General features: G+C 47.2%; 1 protein-coding gene across 1 annotated transcript in view; it reads left to right on the top strand.

Annotated features, from left to right (window-relative positions):
• Nucleotides 1-13,044, top strand: part of LOC135917059 (uncharacterized) — an 89,381-nt gene extending 76,337 nt beyond the window's left edge. Inside the window, exons 12-13 of the mRNA XM_065450552.1 lie at nt 3,340-3,393; nt 12,638-13,044. Coding sequence (XP_065306624.1) covers nt 3,340-3,393; nt 12,638-12,688 — 105 coding nt within the window. The 3' untranslated portion in view covers nt 12,689-13,044. The remainder of the gene's footprint in view (nt 1-3,339; nt 3,394-12,637) is intronic.
• The last annotated feature ends 1,220 nt before the right edge of the window (nt 13,045-14,264 follow it).

Raw genomic sequence — 14,264 nt, 5'->3', positions numbered from 1 at the left:
GCCTAGGCTATCACCCTTTCAAATCTAGTCTTATGTGGAATTGATCCACTGTGAGTTTTATACCACTTGCGTCGAACAAGATTTCCGTATTGCCATCTTTATGAAGCTTTGTAGCCCTGGCAAATTCTGGCATCATTTCAGGTCTTGAAATGCTCAAACCTCTGGTGGCTTCCACTTGAAGTCGACGGCTGGTTCACTTAGATGTGTAAGCGCCGTGGTTAGGCTGGTGAATTCATTTACAACACGCCTATATCAAGCGCACAGGAGAGAGCATCTCTTTACGGGCTCCTTCACGACGGGTTGTGGTAGTTTTGCGATGGCAACTGTCTTCAACGGGCCAGGAGAAAATGCACATTCGCTAATGGCGTGGCCCAGGAAGAACTTTTTAGACACCAGCGGCACTTTTCTATGCTCACAGTGAGCCTTGATAACTTGATTGCGTCGAGTACTCTCCGAAGTCACCTTTGATGGTTGTCAAAAGTCACAGCAAGGAGGATGACATCATTCAAATACACGGGAAATCTGCCAATTCAAAACTGTCAACACTGCGTGTACCATGCACGGGAACGTTGAGGATGTTCCACAAAACCTCTTTTGGCATGGCCTTGAAGATAGAACAGGCTGTTCGGCGTGGCATAGGTGGCGCATCCTTTGCTTAAATGCTTCCTCCTAGGGCACGGTGTCGTTGCTACGTTCTAAGCATGAATCTTGTGTTGTCTTTCTGGGCGCCGAGGATCTTCAGCATTTTGACGAAAAGCAATTGAACCTCAATTCATTCTTTTTTTTTTCAGTTTTCAAGATGAGGGCTAACGTACCGGCCCAATTGGCGCTGAGGCGAGATGTGCAGGCCTGACGACGGCGAATGCGAAGGTCGTAAAAATCTCCATTTTGTTGCTGCCAGCTAACCGATGAAGGTCTTAGGACGTTCAACCTGGTGTAGGAAAGGTGTCTTGCGCCGAAGCCTCGCAGTCCCATTTCGCTGATATGGATGGCCACTGGTGTTAGACGTCACCGGTTTCTTCGCAATGATACCATGGTGACTGACGGCCAGGTACATGAAAGAGGCGTGTTGCTTAGGAAATCGCGCAGGGCAGCGTCCCTATGAAACTCTGTGACAGGGTCCTTATCAATCAGGCGAAAAGATCTCGCTTCGCTCTGCGCATTCGAGCGCAAGTTTTATTTTCCGCTGTAATATCGGCGTGCCGAGAGAGGCGCATCACTTTCTTCATGAATATCGCGATGTTCTCATTATTTAGTTGTACTCAGCCATAAGGACGAGCTAGGGCCCGGTCTCCTTGTATAACTTATCTGAACGTCTTGAAGAACGTGCTGCAAAACTAGTTGCCTGTGTTCTATGCAGACTCTCAATATTCGACTCATTTGCTGGTGGCATCTAGGTATGAAGTAAAGTCGGAGCGCATCTCGTCCTCAGAGCTTCAGGTGTTGAATGTTTAGACGCTCTCGAATGTCTCAAGCCAGGTTTCGGTCATCCCATGAACTTCCATTTAGTGTAGTTGGCTCCATTGGTTGTAGACGCTTGATCGTTCATGCCGACAATTAAACTGCTATTGTCATTGTTGGCTTGCGCATTAGCTTCGTTGTCTTTTCGGGTAAGCGTCCGTAGTACGGCAGGTGTGCTTATAGCAGGAGGCTAGCTCATTAATTCATTGCTATGTTGGTGCTGTGCACAGCTTTCTGGTGCACAGGGCTTCCAGTACGTAAGTAAGGAGCACTTCCACCACGAGAATTTTTGTATTGATGGTACAAAATTAGAGTTGTACATGTGTTACATAGATTTTCAACTGCTGATTGGGTGAACTCCTGCATAGAATAGCAAACATCGGTCAAAACAGAACAATAATGATGAGAACAGTATTGAGTCGTTCAACTTTGAATTATGGGTCAACTGCACCGACTATTTATAGGGGATCGCATAAAGCCGACAAACGTGTGCTGTGGTCAGTAAGCGGTAGTTTACGGCTGCTATTGTGAGGCATAGACAGGGGCAGGCTCTAATAGGCGTTTACTTGTCCGGGTTGTACATTTGTTGTACATTTAGTGATCTATCTACAGTATTCATTCACTGAAATTTGACATGACCACTTACAGGTACGGCCGCTGTATTACCACTACGTCCCGGGGGCAGTGCCGGATGGAGAGTTTACATAAGAGCGCGAAACTCAATACTTAGCTCAATACACCGTGATTGACCGGGGAACTAGGCCATCTCGGGGCCGTTTCATGCATTGGTCCGTATTTCACGCTAATTGTAACAGTTAAGTGCCGGGTCTTTGATTCATGAGTCGATTACTGTATTAACGCAGTCTGTGGAATTCACACAGCGCTAGTTATCCGTGTTACAAACTCAATAAGTGCACCACCGTCGAAATGAGCTGTGTCACTCTCCTAAATCCATGTAGGCGATGGCAGTCCCGTTTCTTGAGTCAATGATAATATGTCATCTAGGACTGGTTGCGACAACAAAACTGATCTGATTATTTGGCCTTGCATTGAGCAATTCGGCCGTATTAGATGACCGAGAGGGATCGCTACGCCAGTAGAAAATATGTCATGTGCCCTGTTTTCTTTGCTGATTGATCTGGCAGAATAGGAATGACATAGCGCCCGAAAAAGAAAAGCTAACGTGCTTGCACAGTTCATCCCCTTTCGTTGGTTTCCCGTTTTATTATAGTCATGCTCGTGGTGGTTGTGTGGAAGCTTGCCATGGTTTCCCTGGCATGCCCTTTCGGGGAGCCATTCTCTCTCACTGAGGTTCACTTCTTAAGGCAAGCACGCTATGTTTTCATTGGAAGAGCAGATCAAGCTCACATACCGGTGGCAGAACGCGTGCGGCCCACAATGCTTCTTTAAGGGCTTCCTGCGGTCGCTCCCATAACCATCCTTCCCGATGATGGCTGGAACCTAATTCCTACTGGTACCTTCTAAAATCTGCCTTGTGTTGCTGCAAGGCACCTGGTGAATCGCTGGGGAAGTTCGCCTTGATGCCCACGCTGGGCCACCGTTCATCTCTATTTCGCATTCTGATTGGGGAAGTCAATCTCACTCCAGAATCAGCGGCAAGATTCTTGAAGCTTCGATTATATCTAGACGCAGTTTGCCCCTATCTATAACTTTGCAACAGTGTGTCAAACGGGGTAAAACGCTTATAGAAAAAAAAAGTGAGCAATTATGTGCTTCAATATTTAAACGATATGTTCAGGTTGTTAAATACAACAACTTGTGTGAGGCATAAGAAAGGCTACCTAGTAAACTTAGGCTACACAAAATATGGATTATCGCTAGGAACACATGCCTCTATTCCTTGGTTTTTATTTTCAGATTGCAGCACTGACGATAATTGCTACAGAATGGATAATTGTGCTTTTTGTTGAGGTGAGTAACCACAAATACTGTGACAATAGCCTACGTAACGTGCTTCATATCATACGAGGAACTTCCCAATTAGACTTCAAACATCAATGCTGGATTCCCCTATTCTCAAATAACTAAAAATACACTAATGCAGCTTGAAAATACACTCGGACAAAGTGATATCTTAAGCGACATACAAATTTAGCAAAGAAAACATGTGATATATTCTATAAGCAAATGAAGTGAATCATTCTTACTCTGTCCACTGCAGCGATGTAATAGGCATATAAGCTCCTTTTTTGCCGAATTCTGAAGCCACCACCAAAAACAATTCAAGCACAAAAAAAAGAAGTAGGGAGCCATAGCCTTAACTTTCGAATGAGTTATTTTTCTCTGTCTTAATCCAGCTATATCCATGGGTGCATTTCCGCATGTGTGTGAGTGTCTTGGTTAAACGAAAAAATAACTGAGTGTAAGCCAGACGAGTAGCAGGTAACAAAAAGCACTTTATTCCGAAACGCAGCCGGGTATATAAGGAGCGCGGCGATAAGTAGGGGGCGTGTTGCACATGCGCACTGGTTGACTTCCAGGCACGATATTGCGCTCCAGTACATCTTCCCCTCCTTGGAAAAGAAAAGAAGAGAAAGAAAAAAAAAAGGAACATTGATGAACATTTTCATTTCCAAACAAGGATTGCTTTGCTATTTACGTTCAGGAAGTGGATAACGTTGCGGCACTTGGCGTACCCGTTCACTTCTTCGAAGTGGGGCTTGAATTGCATCTGCTGGGGTACTTGGCATAGCCTGTTTTCGGGTTTCTGCTTGTGATTCAGCAGGCTGAGCAGCATGTGTGGCCCTGAGATGCTCTCTCGTACGGCGTAACTGCTGTCCACTGTCTGTAGCCACTAAGTAGGATCGCGGTGGCCCTGCAGGACCAATTACCATGGCCGGGGCCCACGTTCTGCTTAGCGTGTCGTATACGGACACTCTGTTTCCGCTACGAAGGTCTGGCAAAGCCCGTGTCGTTCTGTTGTAGTAGGAACGCTGTTTATGTCGTATTTCTTGTAGTCGCTGACGAACTGCTCCCGTGGGTATCGTCTTGGGCTCCAGGTGACAGTTGAGAACCGGGAGTTGGCTTCTGGTGTGACGTCCCATGAGCCTTTGAGCTGGCGACTGCAACTGTTCGTCCCTCGGAGTATTCCGCCACTCCAACAACGCACTGTAAAATTCAAGGGTGGAAAACAGGCATTTGTTTAGCAGATGTTTAGCTTCCTGAACGGCACGCTCTGCCAAGCCGTTGGCGCGCGGATGGTACGGGCTAGAAGTGGTGTGGCTGATATTAAAATGACCTGTGAATGCTTGAAATGTTGCACTGTTGAAAGGAGGGCCGTTGTCAGTGCACAGTTTGACGGGAATGCCATGTGTCGCGAAGATTTCTGCACATGCGTTGATCACAGCAGCAGCGGTAGTCCGGCTAAGCTTGCGAACCTCGAAGAAAAACGAACAAGAATCTACCACTATGAGGTAATCATTGCCTTCGTGGTGAAAAAGATCGACCCCGACAACCTGCCATGGCAAACTCGGTAGTTCGTGGCTCAGCATGGGCAGCCTTGCATTTCTTTTTTTGTACTTGTCGCAAACAGCGCATGACTTCACTACATCAGAAATGTTGGCGTTCATGTTTGGCCAGTACATTACCTGTCTTGCTCTCGCCTTCATTTTGTCTTCGCCGCAATGTGCAGCGTGGAGCAGGCCGAGAACTTCCTTGCGTTTTGATGGAGGAATTACAAGCTTGTTGCTTCTGAGAAGCAGCCCATCCTCGACGTGTAGCTCATCACGGTAGCTCCAGTATGGCTTTAAGGCATCCGGGAGCTGCTGCTTGCTTTCGGGCCACTCTGTACTCGCGTAACGGCAGAGTTCGTTCATGAGGGCGTCCTTATCAGTCTCCGTTCTGATACTGAGCAGCTGTTGATCTGAAACAGGTAACGAAGAAACAACATTGACTTGAAAGTGCTCTGTTTCATCCACCAGCTCTGTTTTGCAAGGAAAGCGTGAAAGTGCGTCGGCCAAAGACAGTTCCTTTCCTGGTTTGTATATCACGCTGATAGGGAATCTTTGAAGCGTGAGGCGCATGCGTTGAAGGCGAAGAGGGCAATCGCAAAGTGGTTTCTTGAAGATCGATTCCAGGGGGCGGTGGTCTGATTCTACCGTGACTAGTGGTTGACCGAGTATGTAGTCCTTGAATTTCATGCAGCCATGAACTATGGCTAGGGTTTCCTTTTCAATTTGGGCATACCGCTGTTGTGTGGCAGTTAAGGAGCGGGACGAATATGCAATGGGGTGGTCATCTTGCAAGATGACTGCTCCGACACCGTACTGGCTCGCATCCACGGACAGTTTCACTGGCTTAGACTGGTCAAAGTATGCTAGGACTGGTGCTGTGGCAAGACTAGCTCGTAACTTTTGGAAACTGTTTTCCTGTACTTCTGTCCACGTCCAAGCGACGTCCTTCTTAAGTAGCTCCCGAATAGGTGCAGATGCGACTGACAGGTTTGGGATGAACCGAGACACAAAGTTTATCATTCCAAGGAACACTTGAAGCTCCTTACAGTTCTTCGGCGGTGGAACTTGCATGATGTCGTGAACTCTGTCTGGGTCCAGTGACAGTCCTTCAGCGGTGAGGAGGTGGCCCATGTAACGTACACTAGTCTGCAAAAATTGGCACTTCTTTTTATTGAGCTTTAGATTACGTTCCCTACAGCGTTCAAGCAAGGCGGTGAGGTTGTTGTCGTGCTCCTGCCTTGTCTTTCCCCAGACCAATATATCGTCCATTACGACAGCTACGCCAGCCAAGCTTCCAACGACCTCGTGCATGGCGCGTTGAAAAACCTCTGGTGCTGATGTGATGCCGAATGGCATGCGCAGAAATCTGTACCTTCCGAACGTCGTGCTCATGGTGCAAACGCGCGAACTTTCTTCGTCGAGGGTTATTTGCCAGAACCCTGACGCGGCATCGAGGGTAGAAAAATATTTGGCTCCTTGCAGCCGCGGCAGTACGTCTTCCAATGTAGGCATATGGTAATGCTCCCGCAAAATCGCCTTGTTTAAGTCGGAAGGATCCAAGCATATGCGTATCTTATCCTTTTTCAGTACTACGACCATGTAGCTAGACCACGAGCAAGGCTCTGTCATCTTTGCAATGACGCCATCGCGTTCCATCTCATCGAGCTTCGCTTTCACGGGCTCTTGGAGGGCGACGGGAATTCTCCTCGCTGGTTTTATGGTTGGTCGTACATCGGGTTTCAGCTGCAGGCGATAGGCGATGCCCTCAAGTTGTCCTAGACCCTGGAAGACGTCTTCAAAGCCAGATATGGGGATCTCAGACACTTCGTTGACGGCATCTATGCGTTTTATCAGGCCCAGTTTCTCAGCGACGTGTCCGCTTAATGTAACTGGTACATCTTGGAGGACAACAAAAAACGTAACCTCGGTACTTCGAGCCTTATTAGACACGAGCAGGTTTATCTTTCCGATTGCTTGTTCTGTGTGGCCGAAAAACGTACGCAGGGTTGCGTAACAGTTCTGCGCAGGCGCCGCGGACAACTTTCGAAAGAGCGTTTCTGGCATAACACAACAGTTCGCCCCTGTGTCTATCTTACATTTGGTCATGATACCAGCCACATTTAACACTGACACCCAATGCTCGTCACTCGCGACCGCTTGAACTTCCAGCGCTTGAAGGAAGTATGTCTCGTCGCCAGCCCCATCTTCGTCACTAGTTATTTCCACCTGTCGCACGTGCCGTCTTTCTGGCCGTGTTTTCGAGCTTCTTGTGCGGCATACGCTAGCAAAATGGTTTCGGCCATTACAATTTTTGCAATACCTCCCTATTGCTGGGCATCTTGCCGCTTTTTGATGTTGTAAGCCACATTTCGGGCAGGTGGCAGTCTTTGCTTTTACAGCGTCAATGTTGATTTCCGATTCAAAAGAAGTGCTGCCGCCCTGGCTGCCTCGGATTTCAGCGACCTGTTCTTTGCTCTGTTCTTTAGCACGGCACATCTCAACCGTTCTTGCGTAGTTCGGATTTTCAGAAATAAGTCTCTGCTGCAGTTCTTTGTCTCTTATTCCAAGGATTATTCTACTGCGTAGAAGTCTATCTTCAATCTCGCCAAATTCACAGTGCGCAGCTAGAGTCTTCAGTTCTGTGAGCCATTCGTTAAATGACTCGCCCTCGCGCTGGTTCCTGGAACCAAACCGAAACTCGTTGTAGGTGAGATTTGTAAGTGGTCTGTAATGTTCTTCGAACTTCTGCATTAATACTTTCCGATCATTCTTCTGCTCATCGTTTTCAAACTTGAAGGTACGGAATACACGCCTTGCATCTTCACCGATAGTCATTAAAAATGTAGCGGTCTGAACATCCTGGGGCTGCAGATTCAGCCTTGTCGCTGTTGCAAATAGTTCGAACTCACTTTTCCAGATGTTCCAGTTGTGGAAAATGTCGCCAGTAACGTCGAACGGCTTGGGCGGTGGTAGCAGAGTCGAAGTCATCGTTGTGGCTTGTGGTTCTCGTTCCGGATGAGTCCTTGTCTCGTTCATGGGAATCAATACTGCTGTTAAGCTGGCATCCTATGGCAAGACTTGCCGCACGGGCCGGAACTAACTGCCGTGCCCACTTCTGACACCATGTAAGCCAGACGAGTAGCAGGTAACAAAAAGCACTTTATTCCGAAACGCAGCCGGGTATATAAGGAGCGCGGCGATAAGTAGGGGGCGTGTTGCACATGCGCACTGGTTGACTTCCAGGCACGATATTGCGCTCCAGTACACTGAGGATATGCAATATCACCGACGATTACGATACACCTTAACAGGAAGCTTTAGCTCGGGTCCAGCTCCGTCGCGGCCTATTCAAATACCTGTAAAACGCAAAAACGTTTTCCTGAGATAACCGCTGGGCCGATTTGAATGAAATTAGTTGTGTTTGAGAGAGAATTTTAAATTCTAGTGACTGTTGGAAGGCCGAGTTTCGATTTAGTGCTTGAATTTTGTTAAAAAGGTTTTCAAATATTCGACCGCTTGAAAAAGATAGAAGCACAAGGCTTAGAAATTCGTAGCTCTGCATCCAGAACAGTTATCGCAATTCTGTAAACGGTATCCATTAGACCATTCAAAGCGAACAAATTATATATGTCATTTTAAATCCTTTCTGAATTTGTTAAATTGGTTACAAGGGTTGTGCAAAAGCTGTATTTCCATATTACTAAAATTCTTATAGTCATGTGTAACATGCCACTTTGGCTGAGTGAGATTCAGCATTAGATGCCATTTACAGAATTGTATTATCATGTTTTCATTGCTGAGTTAGAGAGTTGTAAACTTGACAGTTTCGCTTTCTAAATTTTTGATTTTGCGAACTTTTAACAAAATTTAAGGACTTAACTCAAGAGTGCGAAACCAGCAGCCACTAGATGCAACAAACCTCGTAAAATTTGGTGCAGTGGTTGCAGAGAAAAACGAATTCTACTTTTGCATGTATTTAGATAGGAGCACCCAAGCTAAAGCTTCCTCTTAAGGCGAAATTTCAGCGTAAATCTATAGGTGTTTTCATTGCGCGATATATTGGCTGGCGCGGACAATATCTCTCGTGTGACACGTCGCAAAACGAGCGGAGTGTGGCGCCACCGCCTCGCTAATCTGGAGATTGCGAGAGCCAGCGCGTTTGTGACGCGTGGGCGTGATTCGCAACAGCCGCTGTCCACAGACCTCCCAGACAATCCCCCCTACCCTGGCGCCATCTCGAAGCCGTCGTCGCCGCTCTAGGCTTTTCTTTCCGTGCTATCGCCATACCCTCCTCCACTTTCCGCCTAATTGTTCTGCTGCACCCTCCTCTCCGCTTTCCTCGTCGCGTCTTTGATATGGCGCTGTGCTCCGCGCCTGTAGCTCTTGCGCTCTCCGTCCGGGCAGAGCAGGTGGACGCGCCTGATTCACTTTCATCCTTCGCTTCGTTGCGCGGAGACAGAATGCCGACGCTCGCCGTAGGAAGGGGAGCCCAAGACCAGCGCTCTGAAACATGAGCCTTTTCCGAACTGTCGGCAGTATCCCAGCTGTCAGCACATTTAGATAAATTGGGTATCCCAAATGTGGACAGTTGTTTATGGGGAATGCCGTATGGTGGGACTGCTGGATAATTTTATGCATCCGGCAAGAGCTAATGTCTCTGTCGCAGAGCTTCTTTCTGATGGCTATGACGTCCCTGACGCAAGCTTCTGTCCATGACGCAAGCTATCTATGACGCTGTCTATCAGGCTGTCTATGACGCAAGCTTCTTTCGAAAATGCACCTCCACCAAAATGTGACTGTCGTTGGCAGGATCTTGTGAAAATCGTACGATGACAAACTCATTTCTACTGAGATTTTCATGGGAGAGAATTGAATCCGTCACGTCGTGCTCAGCAGCGCAACCAGATGGCAAGTAAGGCACTGTGGCGGATACATCAGCAGATTCTTCATGAGCAACAACGGCAGCCTATTTCTTGTGTTCACTGTAGCTGAAAGGCTTCTTCCAGCGATCTCCAATTACAGCTGTTTCGCGCTAGGTAATTTTAACTTGCGCCTGCACAGTTCTTTATTTCTTCACCCCTGCTAATTGCGCGTCCCTTCACAAATGCACGAAGAAAAAAAAAAACGACCCCAAGCGAAACGAACATATTGCACATCGTGGTGTGTCGTGTGTACCCTTCACTTGTCGTTTTTCTTTCGCACAGTTTTAACCTTGCTTCAAGCATGAACCTACTAGCCATCAAAAACATTCTACCTAAGTCTTTGATCCACGCCGTTCTCTTCATCTCTCTTAACGTTACGCATAACGTTTCATCGTTTTCAGCGCGGTCATTACCTTGTTCTGTAGTTCTTTTATAATCTCCAAAGTAGAGCTATTTACGTTTTCCCCGTAGAATGCAATAATTGTACACATTTACAGTGTAAGCTGTTCTGGCCTCATTCCAATAGCATTTCGGTTGGCGATGGTGTCCGCCGCCACCACCGCCGCTGCCGGTGTCCGTCGCCGCTATCCCAGCGACTGAGAAAAAAATACCCAGTTCCCGCCGGGATCCAACACTCGCCCGCTGTGCGGGAAGCAACTACTCAACTACTGAGCCACGTCAGCGGTTGCTAGAATGTAACCGATAAATTTCCTCTAAAGGCGTCCTAGCGTCCGAGGAGCCACGTGATGTGACATGCGCGCCGCGTGGCGTCGATACGTAGACATTTTGCTCTGTAGTTGCATATTATTATGCCAAACAACGTCGTGTACCAGATGCACTGGCAGCGGTTTAAGGCAGTTAAAGATTTGAGGAAGAAAGATGTTTAAGTATATGTATTCAAGAATGCTAGAAAGTATATTGTGTGTACGTCATTAAACCAGCTGGCTAAGTGACTATGTCACCGACTCGTTTCAAAGATGATGTCAATAAATCAGCATCGTAACAATCATTAGCATCGTATCCTACCACTTCTCATATGAAACACTCTAGTTGACTGTCACGCCATGTTGCAAAAGGATAGCCAATAAATAATCAACATTAGCTCCCTAATGTGCCACTTGCCTCGCGATGTGAGATGCGCACCGAGTAGCATCTATAGGTGTGACGTGCTCATTGTAGTTGCATATTATTACACCAGGTGGCATGCCATGTAGCAGTTGCATAGGTGGCGGTACAAGGTAGCCAGAAATGTCTTGAGGAATAAAAAGAAAATAGCGGAGATGAACAAATGTTGATGAAATATAAAACATGTATGATGCACGCGATTATTTCCAGCCGACTAGATTACTGTTTGTCACCGTCCTGTTTGAAAGGGAATGACATAGTATTATCATCCTCATCATTAAAATCGTATCGTACTATTTGAACGCCATGTGACATCGCGCCGCATATCATCCATACGTAGAAACATTAGATTGCAGTTACCCGTTATATTGCACTAGGTGTCCTGGCATGTAGCAGTTGCATAGAGCATTTGCATGCTGCATGTGCTGCACCTCGTTAACTCAAGCAGCCAATGTGTCTATTTGTCACCACCACTTTCGAAGGGGATGCCAATAAAACATGACTATCATCAGTATCAACAGGAACGTACAGCGACACGGGTTAACACTGTTGAAGAATCGGATCGTGGAACTACGAGCGCGGCTGGAATCACACAACATAGCGCTCAGCAGACAGCTTTGCGGAGAGCGGCAGGACAAGCCGCAGCAGAAGCCTTATCATAATGTGTTCGTGTGGTGGAGGGGGGGGGGGGGCAGAGAAAGCACTAGAAACTTGTTCCCAGTAAAGGCACGCTATCAGCGAAGGCGGAGCGGTCAAAGCGGACGAGCGGGCAAGCGAAAAGCGGCGAAAGCCTCCTCGGCAGGCGGGTAAGGTGGGCGGAAAAATTTGGAGGACGCTCAAGCTTGGCGTTCAAGCGTGGAACGCGATAGCATTCAAAAATATCTGATTGCTTCTCACACTTCCCAGCAACTGCAGCGTATGTAATCGTAATTTTTACCGGGAAACACTCCCGGCGAACGCTATGCATGAAGCCGGTCTCTATGATAGAGACGCGGCCTTTTGCAGGGACCGCGATGCGGTGCGATGCGGCCGACGCGCGTGCCATCTGGACGTGTTTGAAGGAAGCAGAGGCGCCTTTCTGTGCACTCTGATATACTTACGCGCCGGCCTGAGCAAATGGCGGACGCCGTCTCTGGTCTATGCATTGTAGAAATGCTGGAAAAGAGTTTTGGTTTAGTTATCGCGTAACACTATTATGTTTTCTCGTATATTCAAATTACAAACCGAGAGCTATCAAGTGTATAAGTTGTAAATCTTTGTTTACAGGCATATTAGCCTGAGAAATTCGGTTAGTTAGTCCATTCGTTGAATCACATGGAAGGCTTGGGTATGTGCGGTTCGAAATTTTGCCGGGAATCACAGCGTCTTGCCTGGAAGGAATGTGATCACTATGCTGCAAAATGCGCTGAATAACGTGAACTGTCACGCGTTCTTTCACAACGAGCCAATTGACAGAAAATATCTGCCGTAGAAGCATATGAACAGTGACTCGCACGTACTTGCACATCAATTAAAATTTGACGGGTTATGTGGATTTTGAGATAACGTTTTGAACAATTGTTGCAAACAATATTAAGTCTTCGCCTAACAGTTTTACAAAAAAAGTGTGCTGGCTTGCCCGTAATATTTTTTTTAAAATTTCTCTTGATCCTGCAGATGTTCATCGTATACAGACTGGGTCTATTCGTCGACAACTTACCCACGTAACTGCGGGAAGCCTTGTTCAGGGGCTGCCTCACACACAGTGCTGCACCATCTCATACCCGGCGCTAAAATTCAAGAATTCGCACCTCAACGAATATTTCAGGGGCGCGCATCTCCCTTATTGTTTCTTTTTGTATGTGCTTCTTTGAACCGGGGGGGGGTAGTGTCAGTATGCAATGACGAGAGTAACTTATACAGCCATTTCTTAAATGAACCTAGTAACTGTAAAGAATACTCAGGAATATGCGTTACACTATTTTCGGTAGAATTCGAATATTAATTATTTACGCAGCAACGTCAAAGAAAAGCGCTCACCTAACAGAAGGATGTCTTGCTGTAATAAAATGTTCCTATCTAGATTTCCGATGTTAAGTGCCCCCTTGATCTCGATGCTAATATATCCAACAGGCCCTGCAAAAACCAGCAGCTGGTGTCCCATATTATGTGTGTCCTTTAATTCCGTAGCCGTTTATTAACGTTCTAGAAGAGTTGATTGCTGAGCTAGTTGGTTTTACATAACTGAACTAGTCACATAGCGCAATAAAAACCACAGACAGAAGAAGGGTGGACAAAGAGAAGCGCTTGTCTTTGTCCACCTTTCTTGTGTCTGTGACGCTGATTGCGCTAAGGTACGAGTTTATTTATCTGTCGACATGTCTTGCGGAATTGTCGGCAGCTGCTTATGATGCGGCTGAGCCCGGCCGTTGCAGCCTTATCTCGAAAGCGATCTGTTACAAGTACAGAGTCTATAAGCGCCGACGGCTCATGGCTTCGTGTGGGCGGCCGCGACAGATGGCGACGCTTACGCCGACTATAGCTACGGAAGCGCCGAGAACGCCGACGACAACGTTAACGAGGCAGTAGGCCCAGAGAAAACACCCAACGCGCAACTCACCTCCTCGGACTTGGACCGAGATGAGATGGAATACCAAGAAACCATTAATGAGGATTGCATCGTCCTCCAGAGTACCGAAGAAACTGGCGTACCCCATGGACGCCAAGACGACGACGGAGATTGGCAAACGCTTTTGACCGTGCGCCAAAAGTATGCGCTCGCACGAGCGGGCAAAAAGGCCACTTTCCACGAGGGTGGCTACGAATCATCGGCTCCATCATCCAAGCCCCCAGTACAACCAGCGAAGAAAAAGAAATCAAAGACAAGGTGGCTTCCACCACTGCCTCAGGACGACTTTAAAGTGTTCGTGCGCCCTCACCAAAGTCTCCCTATCGGGGACCTCTAAACGCCCCAGATCGCAGAAGTAGTTATGAACGCCTGCCAAGGAAAAGTGAATGAAAATGGAATGCACTCTGCTGAGATTAAAGCCAGGATCAAACATTTTTATTATTTCAACCCCTACCGAGGAGGGGGCGGATATTGCAAGACGAATTACAGGCCTCACGTTAAACGGTTGCCTGCACGCAGTGAGTGCGTACGCAGCTGTAGGCGACGATACAAAGAAGTGATACATGGCATTGCACAGGAAATAATGGGTGACATTGGGAATTGCAGATACGTCGCTGGCAATAGAATGTCAATGGAATTCAATTGCCAGGGTTACCCAATCCCTTTGCATAGTCA

This window comes from Dermacentor albipictus, chromosome 10 (genome assembly GCF_038994185.2).
Source record: "Dermacentor albipictus isolate Rhodes 1998 colony chromosome 10, USDA_Dalb.pri_finalv2, whole genome shotgun sequence".
In the NCBI taxonomy this organism is placed as follows: domain Eukaryota; kingdom Metazoa; phylum Arthropoda; class Arachnida; order Ixodida; family Ixodidae; genus Dermacentor; species Dermacentor albipictus.
This window is presented reverse-complemented; position numbering and strand designations above follow the sequence as displayed.